This window comes from Notothenia rossii, assembly GCF_949606895.1.
Source record: "Notothenia rossii genome assembly, chromosome: 1".
Taxonomy (NCBI): domain Eukaryota; kingdom Metazoa; phylum Chordata; class Actinopteri; order Perciformes; family Nototheniidae; genus Notothenia; species Notothenia rossii.
Window position 1 is genome coordinate 24,145,985 of NC_136912.1, and position 17,108 is coordinate 24,163,092.

The window sequence follows — 17,108 nt, forward strand, 5'->3', positions numbered from 1 at the left end:
ACTGGATGCTGGTGGCAGCTCTCCCCTTATTTACTCTGCTCTTCAAAGTCCTTGTTGGGAAAATACTGAATGTACTCTTCAATTATCAGAGTAGCACATGATAACAATGGCCCTACTTAGCTGTGTACATAACAGGATATGATGGCCTAGAAGAGCATCAGGACATTCTGTTTTAGGCATATGATAGCTTTGTGACAATGATAAACATGATGATTCATTGGAAAAATAATGGTGTTTTCACTTGAAATAAGTACAAAAATCTGCCAATAGAACAAGTGAAAATGTGCTTGGTAAGATTCCTTGAAGATGGGATATTTAGATGAATCAGATCTTGTAATTAGCTGGGAGAACTTATTTTGAAGTATTTTTGACCAGAATCATGAAATATTGTTACAAAATAAGCCGCAAATGCTCAAAAGTGTTCTGTTTTTTGATGTTACAGTAGTTGGTGATTTTCCAATAAATATGTAAAAGGAACGATAGCCTTGTAGTGGAATCGGAATGAGCTCCCCATTGAAATCAGGACAGCAGAAAGCTTGCACATCTTCCGGCGTAGACTGAAAACTCATCTCTTTCGACTCCACTTCGAGAGATAGAATGACTAACTAAGAATTATGAACAAAGCACTTATATACTAACAAAGGACTGGCTTATCTAAAGCCAGTTGAGTAGCACTTGAAATGTTTGGCTCTATGAAACCTGATGTACTTATATGATTCTGTTTTCTTCAAGGTTGTATCTTGTTGGTCGAATGCACTTATTGTAAGTCGCTTTGGATAAAAGCGTCAGCTAAATGTAATGTAATGTCGTCGGCCAGAAGCAGCCATCTCCTCCTGCAGGAAGGAGACAATCTCCTCCAAGTCCGCTTCTCAAGCCACTTATGAAACTACCACTTTAATCTCGTAATTATTACTTTATTCTTGTAATATTACGACTTTATTCTTGTAACTATGACTTTATTCTCGTAACTATGACTTTATTCTCGAAATCTCTCTGTTTTGTTTTTTTCTAAGTGTGGCCCTAATACTCCGTCGTAGATAGGGGCCATAACTATATACGTAAATAATGCCTTCAATTCCTTTTTGCAATTAAATAGTAGGTACAAACAATTTTAATTTACTTTTAAACTGCGTTTTTTTACTCGCTTTTTGTGAACGTCAGTAAGAAGCACTCAAATCCAACTGGTCTTAGCATAAGGGGCCCTATCTCATAAAGAAGGAGAGAAGATGGGCAGCCATTAAACACAAGTCCTGGAGGGATGTATTCATATCACAGCTTGCTGTTTAACTTGCCATCCCTCTCCACCCCAGCCCACAAGACAAGGAAATGAGCTGTGCATTTCCACACACTGTGCTGCTGAATGTCCTAGTTAGGACCGTTTAATATTAATGGCTTGAAGAAAGGTGTTGTTACAAAATGATGCTCACAGTGTTTAAGCAGCTGATGCAGTGTTCTTAACCCACTGGGAGCTTAGTGGGCCATGGCTGACTCCTGGAAGGCTTCCAGATGGAATAATAGGGCCAAACGGTTTGATAGCACGAGACCTGAGGAGGCTTTCTCCTATTCCCTTTTGCTCCATTTGCTTCACTGTATGATTGTTTTTTTCACAGTTGAAGGCCAGTGGGACCAAGTCAGAACTGCTGGTACTAGGAACAAATGATAAAAAGTGTGATGTCCATTCATTGTTGATTGATCTGTTTGCTTCTTGACACATTTCCTTTTTTTCCTTTAAAACTCAAGCTTCCACAAACCCCCATAGAAATCAGAATGTTGAACAGCATCTTCAAGGCACATTGCAGAGAAATGTAATTAGTGTTACAGAATGCTGGAGCCGTAATATTTTGGTTAAGATTTCAACATAAGAGACTGTGGTTCCTAAAAAAAAATCCAATTTGGTAGAGAATTTTAATTTCCAGCCTATTTGGGAAACCACATAAAACCAGATGGTATTGGTATTTGCCAATAATGCCTAAAATAGGGCCCAGATGATTTTATTCCTTCAAATTGATGTGGCTCTGTGACAAATATGTTGTCTTATTGGCTCTATTTTCTGTCATCATATGATTAAGTATCCTTTCTGTCAGCAACAGTAGCTTTCCATTCATTCTTTTATCATCTCAGATGATCCAGTATTAACCTCAAACAAAGCATGCAAAGAGGACTGAGTCTGATTTTTGTTTTGAATTCATTTATTTCATTCCTTCATTACAGATTTACTATTGCCGTCTGACATATATTTGGGTGTCTTAGAATGGATTATGTATCAAATGTTTGCTGTTGGTTACACACATGTATGTGTCCTGTAAATCATCCAATGTCTGTACACACAACAAGGATCTGAGGCAGAATCCCAAGGGGGCAGTTCACCCTAAATTAAAAATACATATTACTATTTGTCAATTCAGATTGTTAGGGGCAGTGTTGGATAAATTGTCCGTAGAGATGTGAGCCTTCTTTGGTAAGTTAGGGATCCAGATAGTGCTTGGTTTAAGGTTCACAAAAAATACATTAGAAAAACTCAGGAGAGCCCCTCATTCGTGAGTAAATGCGCGCTTCCTTCTGTGCGGTGATAGGGTATAAAAATAGTTCCTGCTTACATCAAGGATTTGGTGTTGTGTCATGATTTATGTAAAAAAGAACATCACTCTGGAGTTTTCAAATGTGCTTTTGGTGGTTTGAGCTCCACAAGCAAAGTATTATCTACTTCCATAATATTCTAGAGAAGGCAGACAAGGTGTAAGGTGAATATTGTCACTCAGAATCTCACAAAAAGTAAATGTATTTTTAACTGAAATGTCCCACAAATGTCATAAAAAGGATGTCAACGATTTGGCCGAATGTCAAAGATCATAAGTTTGTGCTCTCAACTGTCACTCAGCCAGTCACTGAAATCATATGTTACACAGTGGCCTCAGTTTCCCAAATTCTACATGAATCATATTTCATCAACATGCTTTATTTATATAGATCACAACTGGATTATTGTCAGATGGCTGGTAGAATTGAAAACTAAACTCCAGAGTGATGAGACCTAATACAATTACTGCTTCTCTTTGAGAAACAATTCTCTCTTAAGGTATTATAGCTTTATTTTCTCGTCTTTTGAACATATTTTCCTTGTGCTTCTGTTCCATTCAGTGCCCTGATTCAGCATGCAAGCAGGATCTGCTGGCCTACCTGCAGAGAATTGCCCTGTACTGTCATCAGCTCAACATTTGCAGCAAGGTGAAAGCTGAGGTCCAGAATCTGGGAGGAGAGCTCATCGTGTCCGGGGTAAGCATGTCCATACTAAACAGAACGTGACCAGCTCTACTCACACTCATGCTCCCTAGATAGGCTTTTAGGCTTGAAACACTAGACTAGGTCAATTGAAGACATGTTTTATGCTCTGCACTGCTGGTGGGCAAACCTCTTAGCTCAAGGTCACGATGAAGCTTGGAAGACCAGATGAAGAGTCATGCAGAATAACACTGATGCAATTATTTCAGTCCGATTAGTATCTAATAATACCAGAAGGATGCTCTGCAGGCTTTTTTCCATTTGTATTTTTCATGCCTCGTGAACCCTATTATCCCTGGTCAAACAAAAATCAGTCAATTATCCCACATTGCTTGCATTTGACATTTAACTGAACTAATACATTTGTGCTCTATTATCCATTTCAAAGCTTTTAGTTTTAATGAAAAAGTATTGATTAGCTTGAGCAGAATTGTCCTTTTCAACTTTGTAATATTTCATTTGTACTTTTGATCAAATATATACAGTATATTCCCCCTGTACAGCCGATTGTTTTCCTATGCAAAGAGTTAATAAGTCCATAAAGCAGGCAGTTAGTGGAAGTTATTTTATTTCAGAGGTGAGGTTTTCCTGCATAATGAAATGATCATGTGGTAAACTATAATTAACTTAAATTGTATTTATATATCAGTATACATGCACACATTTGCCTTCAAGGGTTTTAAGACTCTTAATAGCATAAAATACACTTTATCTAGACCCTCAATTAAGATAAGAAATCAACTGTAGGTGATGGTAAATAATATTATTGGGTATTTATTAAATGCATCCCCTCAGACTCATGATGGCAGTGAAAGATTCAGAAGGGTAGGACTGCTGCCAAAGCAGCTTAGAGTAAAAAGTATGTACAATACTATAAACAGGTATACTCTCAATAATTATAGCATTGTGGTTGTGACATTTTTAATGACATTTTTCAGCTGTTCTTGTTTTTTGTTGTGGGAGTTATTTTTTTATTTTGTATTATGTGAGTTGTAGTTGGATCTTAAAGGTGGGGTAGGTCATTTTAGAGAAACCAGCTCGAGGGCGCTAGAATTTGAAAATACACAGCCGGAAAAAATCTGCCACTTCCTTACAGAGCCCCTCCTCCAACACACACAAACGTGCACATGACCAATGAGGGCATGAGATAAGTTTGTGCACAGATGGAAGGCTGACAGGCAGGTAGGTCATCCAGATATTTTAGCCGGGCCGACTAAAATGATTGGTCGTGCTTTTTACAGTACTACGGCTTCCACAGATGACATTTTTTTATGGATCTTTTGTCAAAGCACTTCAGATATTCATTGCTATCGGATGTTAAGAGCATTCCATGGAATATAACAAAAAGTGTATCTCGAGCCGGTTTCTCAAACGTACCTACCCCACCTTTAAGATTGTTTTTTTGTATATGTTAATTGTCTTTAGGATAACAATGTTTGTCTATTTGACGAATTGTACATCAGTAAAAGCAATCAATCAAAACCCCAGAAAAAAAACTCTTGAACAACCAGAGAGGAACAAGGAGAAACTTCAGGAAGAGCAACAGACGGATAGACACACACTACACTGTGAGGGATTTCCTATCAGGAGAGATAAATGGAAATTGATGCATTAGTAAATAACTTCCCAAATAACTACATTGGTATGATTTCTTCCTCAAATGAAAACCTCACATGACTTTTATCTTTGCTTTGGGCTTCCTTATATTTTGTGTTGAAGCACTTCTTCATAATATCTCAGGACTCTCTTATAATTTGTCTCACATGAGATATGCAAGAATGCATGCTGAGATATTAACCTTTTCATGGTGGCCAGCTGGAGTCCACGCTCATTAAATAAGCTCTCGTCTCAGTGTGTGGTACGAGGCGGCCCACTGTCCGTCGACCCTTAAATGTCAGCCAAACAAAACAGGCGGAGACAGAGGAAGAGCTGACCCCTGCCTCTGCTAATTAAGACCTGCTAAAATAAGATGTCACATAGCAAGGGCCACGTTTTTAATCTGCTTAATTGCCAGTTGGAGCAAAGACCTCCTAGGTTTCAGAGAGCTAATATCCTTAGTTATTGTTAAAGGCCTGAAAGTCATTGCACTTTTTCTCTACATTGCACACTTGTACCCTTATGTTGTCTCTCTCTTTCTCCCCTTCCACTCTCTTTGCCCTCATGTAGCTGGATAGTGCCACTTCCCTCATCCAATCAGCCAAGAACCTAATGAACGCAGTGGTGCTGACTGTAAAGGCATCTTATGTAGCCTCTACCAAGTACCAGAAGGTGTACGGAACAGCGGCTGTCAACTCACCCGTGGTGTCCTGGCGCATGAAAGCCCCTGAGAAGAAGCCTCTGGTAAAAAGGGAGAAGCCCGAGGAGTGCCAGACACGGGTGAGACGAGGCTCCCAGAAGAAACACATCTCCCCTGTCCAGGCCCTCAGCGAATTCAAGGCCATGGACTCCTTCTAAGATAAAAAAATTAAAGTCATGCTTACCCCAGAAAAACAACAAAACATGACGGTGACAAGTTAAAGAAAAAGTCCCTTTTTACATTGTGTTAACCCACCTCTGTTTGCCCCGTGTGTGTTTGGTGACACCTCAGGAGGACTACAGTACATATTAAACTGCCACACTGCGGCTCCTGTGAACACTGCGGGCCTCATGGCTCGCAGACAGCCAGCACACACAATACACTATTTATCAATATTAATGTAGCTTATTATGTGAGAGCCAAAATGTGACACAAGTACTTTAGAAGATATAAAGTTGAAAAAAAGAAACATATCAGAAGAGGAAGAGGGGCATTTAAAAATATGTGGCAGTTGACATTTTAGCTATATCTTTAACGTGCTAATGACTGGCTGCTTGTATACACATTTAAACTGTCTGAATGGAAATCCTGAATGGTGCAGTAGAGGAGTTATCTAAAGGGATTATGTCAATGTTGGTATGCTCCCACTTGGTATGTTTATTTCAATTTGAATGTAACCTGTAGTGCTAGGAATAATGTATGTTTGAGATACCTGGAAGGGTTGGCATCCAAGTAGTTTCCTTGTCCCTGATGATTATAATAATAACCCATATAGTGTTTTTTTCGAGAAGCACACATATGGTCTATTGTAATGCCTTTTTAAATTCAATTTATTTAATGATTACATCACTAACTATGATGACCTTTATTGGAAGTTGTGTAGCGTATAAATATAGACAGAGAGGTTTGAATAGTTGTGGTTTGCTCAGAGAATAGAAATCCCTGCATACAGTACCTTTATATTCACCCTTCTCTAATAAATCTCTCAACTTGACCCTCAATCTTTCACGTGTCTTTCTTACCGTCACATTTCCAGCAGAACATGTCAATCTGTGAGTACACAGTAACAGCAGGGAAGCCTCTTATTGATCTGAAGGATCCAAAATAATCATAAGAGGTTTCCATCCAAGATCAGCAGATGAAAAGATTCCAGAAGTGGAAAGAAAATCTATTGGTAGTAAAAGCTTACAAGAATAGGCATATTGATTTAGGGTCACAGGTCAAGTCCCATTACTTAACTGTGACTGAGATAATTGGTCTTAGGTCAGCACTCTTTCTGCTATCTTTGTGATATTTTAACAGGTCCTCCACTCAAACAGTCTTACTTACACTCTGAACCGAACTATCACAAATCCACTAAAAGCTTAAAAGTTGACATGTACTGTATCACTGCATGTACTTGATGTATTAGTAGAATATTTGGTAAAATAATTCATGGTTCCCAAATGATATATCATACCAACTTGACCAACTGACTTTGCTATGGCACCATAATAAGATTGCATTAAATTGTTAGTTAAAAGTCTTAATTAACATAAAGTGTGTTGCTTGGCAATTGTGGTTGACGCATTGATGTTTACCTCTAAATTAATTGTAACATATAATGATTCCATCTTGCCATCAAACAGCAGCATTTTAGCATCATGTGAGCATTTCATTCAGTTAACATTCAGCTCATAACAAACTCTTCACCATGTTATTATATTTCTATAAAATGAAGTTTCTCTGTTAAATTGTCATCCATCTAATGAACAGTTAAAGCTTTATCTATTGCTCATGGTCTCAAAGTTAACTGCTGAGTCAAGGGATATAAGCCGATATTGACCACTGAAGTCCCCGTCAATCTCTCTTAAGCCCACTGAGCTGTTGAGGGAAAGAAAGGAGGGGTGGGAAAAAGAGGAGCCAGATAGCTGGGATTCAACAGACGCCTGACACATCGCCAGTCAGCAAGACAAGAAACCCCAGGATGCTCTGAACTCTGGATGTAAAAGTTAGAGATCTCTAAAGGCCAAGACAAATCATTGTGGATACTATAAATGTGAAGTTGGTACAGCGTGTCTGTTACTTGAAAACCACAGAGATCTGCCTGAAACCACCCTTTCAGTTAATTAATTAATTTTAAGAGACAGTACAATGTATTGCTGTTAGAGCGGCTCTATCAAGCCCCAGAGGCATCACAGGCACACCCTGCCATTAAAACAGGGAGGGTAAATCAATTGATTGCTTAACACGACCTTGATCCCTCATGAATCACATCAAAAGCATCGACAAGCACAATTGTCCCAATAACAGCTCACCGGACACTAGTTTAGATAATTCATCAATGTAGTCACTGATAATGATTAAGGCGCTTTATGTATCCACATTGTCCTGCTAATAGCTATTAAAGACAATATGCATCAAGCATCCGTGCATCACTAAAGTACCCTGAGTTTAGGAAACAAGTCCACACGAGAGGAGTTGTAACACGGTCCAGTTAATGAGGGATTAATTCCTGGCTGTGGTACTGTCTATCGAGTATAATCCTCATGTGTAGCCATTGGTATCGCCCCAATGAAACATGACATCATGGCTGACAGCCTGCTCTCTTTGAAAATTAAAAAGAAATCATTTAAAATAAATAATTACGGTTTGCAGAAAGGTCACTGCTGTGTAGGATATTAGAGGTGTCTTCATGGGATGAGCTGTATTAAAAGGATTAAAACAGAGTTCTAATCTAGTTAAAAAACCTCCCTCTAACTATAAAAATAGACTGAGAGGAAACTGAAAGTCCCCAAGGCAGAAGGGTGATGAACACGATACAACCAGCTGCTGCAATATGTTTTTTGGCTTTCAGTCCCTGGTGTCAGATGCCTTCTGACCCTAAACACACTCGAGACTCTGCCATCTGCACAGATGGACACCAGCGCTGTAAAGGGACCTTTTTTTATGGCTGCAGATGTTTCATAATGCATCATAAAAATCAAATCACAGAAAGCTGACTTGATTGCTATGTCTACAGCAGAGCATATAGATGCAGCAGCCAGTCACACTGATGAATTTCGCTTTTTTAATTTGTATTTAATTGTTGTCTTTTCATATTTTGTTGACACTTTTTGCTTGTAGACATGTGACAGGGATAGACTCTGAAGAAAGCGTGGTGATTGGATTATGTTCAGCGGACCTTGAGACGATCACTACCCACAGACTTTCCAAGCACCGAGCCAGTGAGCCATTCCTGCCGATAATACATTCCTGAGACTGGAGTGAGCGCCCAGGAGGAGAGGGAAGACAACCAACAGTGGAGTTAAGCTAACCCAGTTAGGGCCTTAGGCTGCTCCATACCCGCCTTGCATGTGGCACATGTCCGGTTGCAGGAAAATAAGACTCGACTAACCCAACAACATTAGTGTGGCACGTTTCCTGCCTTTGATCTTTTCAGTTTTTTCATGTGTTTTGTATGTAGAAAAGTGGCGAACCGTGTCTATCACAACTGGACCTTCTGTAGACACCCCCCCCCCCCCCGTTATAATGTCCGTCTTTTCACTGAATTATAGTCTTGAAAAGGGTACTGACAACAATTCCGCAACAACGTCATCTTCACCTGTTGTCATATCATGTTAAAAAAAAAAAACGGAAAATGATTTGCTACGTCGCATTTATCTAGAATAGATCCTCTGTCTCGAATCAGTGAACTAGCAGATCTTGGAACCGAGGTAAGCTATGAGAGAATACGCCCATTGGCTACAAATCAATATATGATTGGTTGATCAATCTGTCAGTCCAAACGTACGCTCTCATTCAGTGCAAGGGCCAGGGTATTCTATCAAGGATGTAGAATATCTTGGTTGAAGGATATTCTACCCAGAGACCCAGAACAGGATCTGATTGGTTGCTTTTTTTTTCTAACACAAAACCACTGAAATGTACGGAGCCCTGGAGGGTTCATTGAGAGAAAAATAAATAAAACGTGGCCACGTTTTGCTTTCTCGTTCGCACGAGTTAATAAAGCGTGCGCACGAGTTAATAAAGCTTGGCCTTGTTTTATTTAAATTGAGGGATTCCTGTCCGTGACTCACAGTATCTGCTGCCCACAGCTGTTTTATAGAAGGAAAACCTCCTTCACTTTATGAAATCTCTGCGGCACCAGTGGCCTGCGCTACGAAGCAGGATTCGCTATTTACACTATTCATTCATGAAGTATGACACTGCGCTGTCAGCACGCGTCTCCATGTTTGTGATTGGTCAAATGTTGCTAACCCCGTCCCTTTCACGTGAACGTGCTCTCAGCCGGTCAGAGAAACCCTGGTTGATTTACTGAGTTGATAACCAGCTTCGCAGGACCGCTTATCGACATTGCGTTTGTTAGGGCTAGTTAAGCCGGGTAAATCGAACATATCCAGGGTCTGTTGAACTGGCTCCGTAGTACAGGGCTCTGGAGGCAGTAACGTGTAACTCAGCAGAATCTGAGAAGAGCAGCACCAGCTGCAAAGAGCTGTGCCTTTTACTGTTTACTTCATTGTGTTTCCCTTCATTAGAACCGCTGAATAGAGATCGAGGCTGCTACGTTTAACCACACACACCTATACACACATCGAACTACCAGAGTATTCCGCCTCGTTTTATGAAGGAGATGTCCTGTCACCGGGGCGCATGGTGTGTGTGTGTGTGTGTGTGTGTGTGTGTGTGTGTGTGTGTGTGTGTGTGTGTGTGTGTGTGTGTGTGTGCACGCTCAGCTCCGCTCTGTGTGCGTGTTCGGTGTGTTTGTGTGTGTCCGACACCACCGGCATTTGTTTTCAAATGACCACGAACAGTAATTTACACAAATCTGGTTCTCCATAGTTATATGTGTATTCCCAAGTGAAATAAATTCGTTTAATCTTAATCTCGATGTGATAGTCCTGCCGGAGTACACCGGAACGAACGATACTATCATAAACTAATGCCGCCCCCCACCCCACCCCACACAAACACACACACACACACGTGCGCGCGCACACACACAAAACGAGGCCACGCTTTATTAACTCGTGCGCACGCTTTAGTAACTCGTGCGCACGCTTTAGTAACTCGTGCGCACGAGTTACTAAAGCGTGCGCACGAGAAGGTATCTCGTGCGAACGAGAAAGTAAAACGTGGCCACGTTTTATTTATTTTTCTCTCTATGAACCCTCCAGGGCTCCGTAGAAATGCGTAGTGCGTGGACCGAGAAGGACAAACAAATCAATGTAACACTGTAATATTACAGATCAACAACACAGGTACCATTCGCATTTATTTACATTTTATAACATTTTATTTGTATAATTACATTAGATTATTTATTAATTTTGTATTAAGCTCAAATATAATTGTGATGTACAACCCTGTGTTGCATATGGACAATAATTGATCATTGAATCCATGATTCATGTTTTTTAACCTATTTAAAGGTTAGAAGGGTTGTCAAATGCAAAAATATAACTTGTTTGCTTTGAGAGACAGCTGAAGCATCATTAGTTATTAATGAAGCCCATTAGATGAAGACTTTTTCAGCTTTTTGGATTCCGTTATGAGCAAAAACATTTGAGATACAACACACTTACATTTATATTTTGCAGGGGAATAGCCCATCTATTACAAATGTATTGCATTCAGTTATGGGGGTATTTCAAATTAAACTTTTAGCTCTTTCAATGATCTTCCAACAAGGGGTTGAACCCATTCGTTATTTTCTCAAAGCAAGCCAACAGCTTGGGATAGTCAAGATATGTTGTGATCTCTACTGAACACTGGAATGTGAAATGCAACAAATATTGGAAACAAACACATGCCCATCTCCTTGTTACAGTTATTCATGTATGTTTGGTTAGCTCCAACTCAACTCTTTGAATGGTCGAGGAGGAGGAGGAGGAGGAGGAGGTCAAGTTGTGGGCATTTCAGTGTGGCAGCCCATTTCAGACTCCTCTGGCCATCTCATTCTCTGTTTTCAATCGGAAAATCATGCGGAGGTGAATGTTCTTGGGAGGTAACCTGCAGCCAAAAAATTTAGCAAAAATCCTAGACGGTGGACAATGTCTCAATCTCGCAGAAAAAATGAAAAAATTCCACTGCCAGCTTGAAAACTCACAGGTCAGAAAAAGTATTAAGGATCAGTTCCAGTTACACGGCTAGATTCTTCGTATCATCCTAGCATTTTTATGGCATAAGGAACTACAGTAGGCCTAACTATTTTTGATGTTAAGTACTTCAACAGCAGAGGGTTATATAAAAGAGAATAATATAACACAGCTAACAGTGCACAACTAAGTTAAAGCAACACTAAGGATGCACTCTGAATCCTGTGAAATAAGCCAAAACGCATGTTGACAAATGTTGCCAAATATGATATCCTATATTTCATCAATGCCACTTTTTGAGAATTTGTTCCTTTTACAATATTTGAGTGGTTACATTTTCAGGATGGAGATGATAGCAACCGTATAATAATAATATCATAATAATAATCCTTATATTTATTATAGCGCTTTATCAATGACTCTCAAAGCGCTTTACAAATACACATTACACATACAGATCATACATACATGTAATGGTCATCTACTGTGGACAATATCCACAGGAGCAAGGTCAGGTGAAGTGTCTTGCCCAAGGACACAACTTATCTATGCTTAAAATGTGGTTCGGGTGATGCAACTGAAACAATTGTTTTCGATTGATTGGAAAGATCATGATTGTTTCAATAGTAAACTTTAACAGTTGCATTTTGACAGAATGAAAGTTGGATAAATATCTGTACTCACCCATCCAGCAGACCAACTTCCTTCTCATGACTATGGGCTTGGTTATCCTGGATATACTCCAAATATATTTATGGATGATTATTAAATTATTTCTACATGTTCAAGATGTTATTGGATGGACAACATTTTAATTTAATTACAAATCATTTTATAATCATTTACAAATAAACTTAAATTAAAGTATTACTTACAAACTTGTAACTCTAAAAACATCAGTATTATCATTATATTGTATGTTAATAATCAAATCTAACTTTCATTTTCAACCATTATTTTTGCACATGAGTTTGAATGTAATCTAAACAGCATGTGGAAAAGCTTTTATGATACCCATGAGTACAATTTCAACAACAGACTGGATGCTGGTTGGCAAAATGTTCTGTGAACTCTGGATGGTTTCGGAGGACGCTGACGTGCTCGGGCAGAACCTCCCCAATTACCTTCTCACCTGGATGGCAGTGATGGACAGTCTGCAGGTGGGGGTTTTGGGGGAGGGCAGCAGCCACTGTGCTGCCTCCAGGTGTAATGAATAGTGTAAAGAACGGGACCAGGGCATGGTCTTGTTTTGACCTTTAGAGTGATGGACAGTTTAGGGAGGCTGTTATTTTGCCAATTTCATTCATGTCAGTGAAGGAGGATGGGGAGCGATGGCCAGCGTGAGTGAGGGGTGAGTGAGGGGTACGTGGCTGTAAGCGGCGTCCCATTAGGGCGGTGTGGTTGAGGTGGTTGGTGATACCTGACATTAGGTCTATCTGTCACACCTTTTGAAAAACGGCTAAAAGAAGCTTGACAGTATTGCAACACCAATGTGCATGTGGGGATTGCTTCTTGAAGGGAGAGGATAAATAACTTATTTCCTTATTGTTTTATTCAATATCAAGTTTATCATTATATGAAAGTCAGTGTATTGTGAAATGTGTATGTATTTGTTTATTTATTTGTTTATTCCACACACGGCAGTTATTTTAAAACAAAACAGGTACACTTTACAAAACATGTACACTTATACTGGTTGTCTTTTTCATAGCGCATGGTGGAAAGTAGCAGGAAGAAGAGCATCTTATTTTACCTGCCCCTTGTTACAAAAAATAATAATAATAACCATCAAAAAGTTAAATAAAAGCAATATTATTTCAGTCACAGTTGTACGGTGGTCCTAAAGTGCAAGTCAAAATAGCATTTCAGGAAACACCACAGCATTTCACAAAACACTACAGCATTTCACAAAACACTACAGCATTTCACAAAACACCACAGCATTTCAGAAAACACTACAGCATTTCACAAAACACTACAGCATTTCAGGAAACACCACAGCATTTCACAAAACACTACAGCATTTCACAAAACACTACAGCATTTCAGGAAACACCACAGCATTTCACAAAACACTACAGCATTTCACAAAACACCACAGCATTTCACAAAACGCTACAGCATTTCACAAAACACCACAGCATTTCACAAAACACTACAGCATTTCACAAAACACCACAGCATTTCAGAAAACACTACAGCATTTCACAAAACACTACAGCATTTCACAAAACACCACAGCATTTCAGGAAACACTACAGCATTTCAGGAAACACCACAGCATTTCAGAAAACACTACAGCATTTCACAAAACACTACAGCATTTCACAAAACACTACAGCATTTCACAAAACACCACAGCATTTCACAAAATGCTACAGCATTTCACAAAACACCACAGCATTTCACAAAACACTACAGCATTTCACAAAACACTACAGCATTTCACAAAACACCACAGCATTTCACAAAACACTACAGCATTTCACAAAACACTACAGCATTTCACAAAACACCACACCATTTCAGAAAACACTACAGCATTTCACAAAACACTACAGCATTTCAGGAAACACTACAGCATTTCAGGAAACACCACAGCATTTCACAAAACACCACAGCATTTCACAAAACACCACAGCATTTCACAAAACACTACAGCATTTCACAAAACACTACAGCATTTCACAAAACACTACAGCATTTCACAAAACACCACAGCATTTCACAAAACACCACAGCATTTCACAAAATGCTACAGCATTTCACAAAACACCACAGCATTTCACAAAACACTACAGCATTTCACAAAACACTACAGCATTTCACAAAACACCACAGCATTTCACAAAACACTACAGCATTTCACAAAACACCACAGCATTTCACAAAACACTACAGCATTTCAGGAAACACCACAGTATTTCACAAAACACTACAGCATTTCACAAAACACTACAGCATTTCACAAAACACCACAGCACTTCACAAAACACTACAGCATTTCACAAAACACCACAGCATTTCACAAAACACCACAGCACTTCACAAAACACTACAGCATTTCACAAAACGCTACAGCATTTCACAAAACACCACACCATTTCAGAAAACACTACAGCATTTCACAAAACACTACAGCATTTCACAAAACACTACAGCATTTCAGAAAATATTACAGCATTTCACAAAACACCACACCATTTCACAAAACACCACAGCATTTCAGGAAATATTACAGCATTTCACAAGACACTACACCATTTCACAAAACACCACAGCATTTCACAAAACACTACAGCATTTCAGAAAACACTACAGCATTTCACAAAACACTACAGCATTTCACAAAACACCACAGCATTTCACAAAACACCACAGCATTTCACAAAACACTACAGCATTTCAGAAAACACTACAGCATTTCAGAAAACACTACAGCATTTCACAAAACACCACAGCATTTCACAAAACACCACAGCATTTCAGAAAACACTACAGCATTTCAGGAAACACCACAGCATTTCACAAAACACCACAGCATTTCACAAAACACTACAGCATTTCAGAAAACACTACAGCATTTCACAAAACACCACAGCATTTCACAAAACACTACAGCATTTCAGAAAACACTACAGCATTTCACAAAACACCACAGCATTTCAGAAAACACTACAGCATTTCACAAAACACCACAGCATTTCACAAAACACTAAAGCATTTCAGAAAACACTACAGCATTTCAGAAAACACCACAGCATTTCACAAAACACTACAGCATTTCACAAAACACTACAGCATTTCAGGAAACACCACAGCATTTCACAAAACACTACAGCATTTCACAAAACACCACAGCATTTCACAAAACACTACAGCATTTCACAAAACACCACAGCATTTCAGAAAACACTACAGCATTTCACAAAACACTACAGCATTTCACAAAACACCACAGCATTTCAGGAAACACTACAGCATTTCAGGAAACACCACAGCATTTCACAAAACACCACAGCATTTCACAAAACACCACAGCATTTCACAAAACACTACAGCATTTCACAAAACACTACAGCATTTCACAAAACACCACAGCATTTCACAAAACACCACAGCATTTCACAAAATGCTACAGCATTTCACAAAACACCACAGCATTTCACAAAACACTACAGCATTTCACAAAACACTACAGCATTTCACAAAACACCACAGCATTTCACAAAACACTAAAGCATTTCACAAAACACTACAGCATTTCACAAAACACCACAGCATTTCAGAAAACACTACAGCATTTCACAAAACACTACAGCATTTCAGGAAACACTACAGCATTTCAGGAAACACCACAGCATTTCACAAAACACCACAGCATTTCACAAAACACCACAGCATTTCACAAAACACTAAAGCATTTCAGAAAACACTACAGCATTTCACAAAACACTACAGCATTTCACAAAACACCACAGCATTTCACAAAATGCTACAGCATTTCACAAAACACCACAGCATTTCACAAAACGCTACAGCATTTCACAAAACACTACAGCATTTCACAAAACACCACAGCATTTCACAAAACACTACAGCATTTCACAAAACACCACAGCATTTCACAAAACACTACAGCATTTCAGGAAACACCACAGCATTTCACAAAACACTACAGCATTTCACAAAACACTACAGCATTTCACAAAACACCACAGCATTTCACAAAACGCTACAGCATTTCACAAAACACCACAGCATTTCACAAAACACCACAGCATTTCACAAAACACTACAGCATTTCAGGAAACACCACAGTATTTCACAAAACACTACAGCATTTCACAAAACACTACAGCATTTCACAAAACACCACAGCACTTCACAAAACACTACAGCATTTCACAAAACACCACAGCATTTCACAAAACACTAAAGCATTTCAGGAAACACCACAGTATTTCACAAAACACTACAGCATTTCACAAAACACTACAGCATTTCACAAAACACCACAGCACTTCACAAAACACTACAGCATTTCACAAAACACCACAGCATTTCACAAAACACTACAGCATTTCACAAAACACCACAGCACTTCACAAAACACTACAGCATTTCACAAAACGCTACAGCATTTCACAAAACACCACACCATTTCAGAAAACACTACAGCATTTCACAAAACACTACAGCATTTCACAAAACACTACAGCATTTCAGAAAATATTACAGCATTTCACAAAACACCACACCATTTCACAAAACACCACAGCATTTCAGGAAATATTACAGCATTTCACAAGACACTACAGCATTTCAGAAAACACTACAGCATTTCACAAAACACCACAGCATTTCACAAAACACTACAGCATTTCAGAAAACACTACAGCATTTCAGAAAACACTACAGCATTTCACAAAACACCACAGCATTTCACAAAACAC

The 17,108-nt window shown here is 39.1% G+C and overlaps 1 protein-coding gene and 1 long non-coding RNA gene across 5 annotated transcripts in view; one reads left to right on the plus strand and one right to left on the minus strand.

The window, feature by feature from the left end:
- The window catches only part of ctnna2 (catenin (cadherin-associated protein), alpha 2), a 314,859-nt gene extending 308,290 nt beyond the window's left edge, over positions 1 to 6,569 (plus strand). For all 4 annotated transcript variants that reach the window (XM_079693317.1, XM_079693318.1, XM_079693319.1 and 1 more), the window contains 2 exons: positions 3,139 to 3,273; positions 5,446 to 6,569. In XM_079693317.1, the coding sequence (XP_079549443.1) occupies positions 3,139 to 3,273; positions 5,446 to 5,733 (423 nt within the window). In that variant the 3' untranslated portion in view covers positions 5,734 to 6,569. The remainder of the gene's footprint in view (positions 1 to 3,138; positions 3,274 to 5,445) is intronic.
- Positions 1 to 8,313, minus strand: part of LOC307046739 — a 38,707-nt gene extending 30,394 nt beyond the window's left edge. The window contains exons 1-2 of the long non-coding RNA XR_013810183.1: positions 8,204 to 8,313; positions 5,576 to 5,729 (exon numbers count right to left, since the gene is read on the minus strand). This is a non-coding gene — a long non-coding RNA (uncharacterized lncRNA). The remainder of the gene's footprint in view (positions 1 to 5,575; positions 5,730 to 8,203) is intronic.
- Positions 8,314 to 17,108: the final 8,795 nt, after the last annotated feature.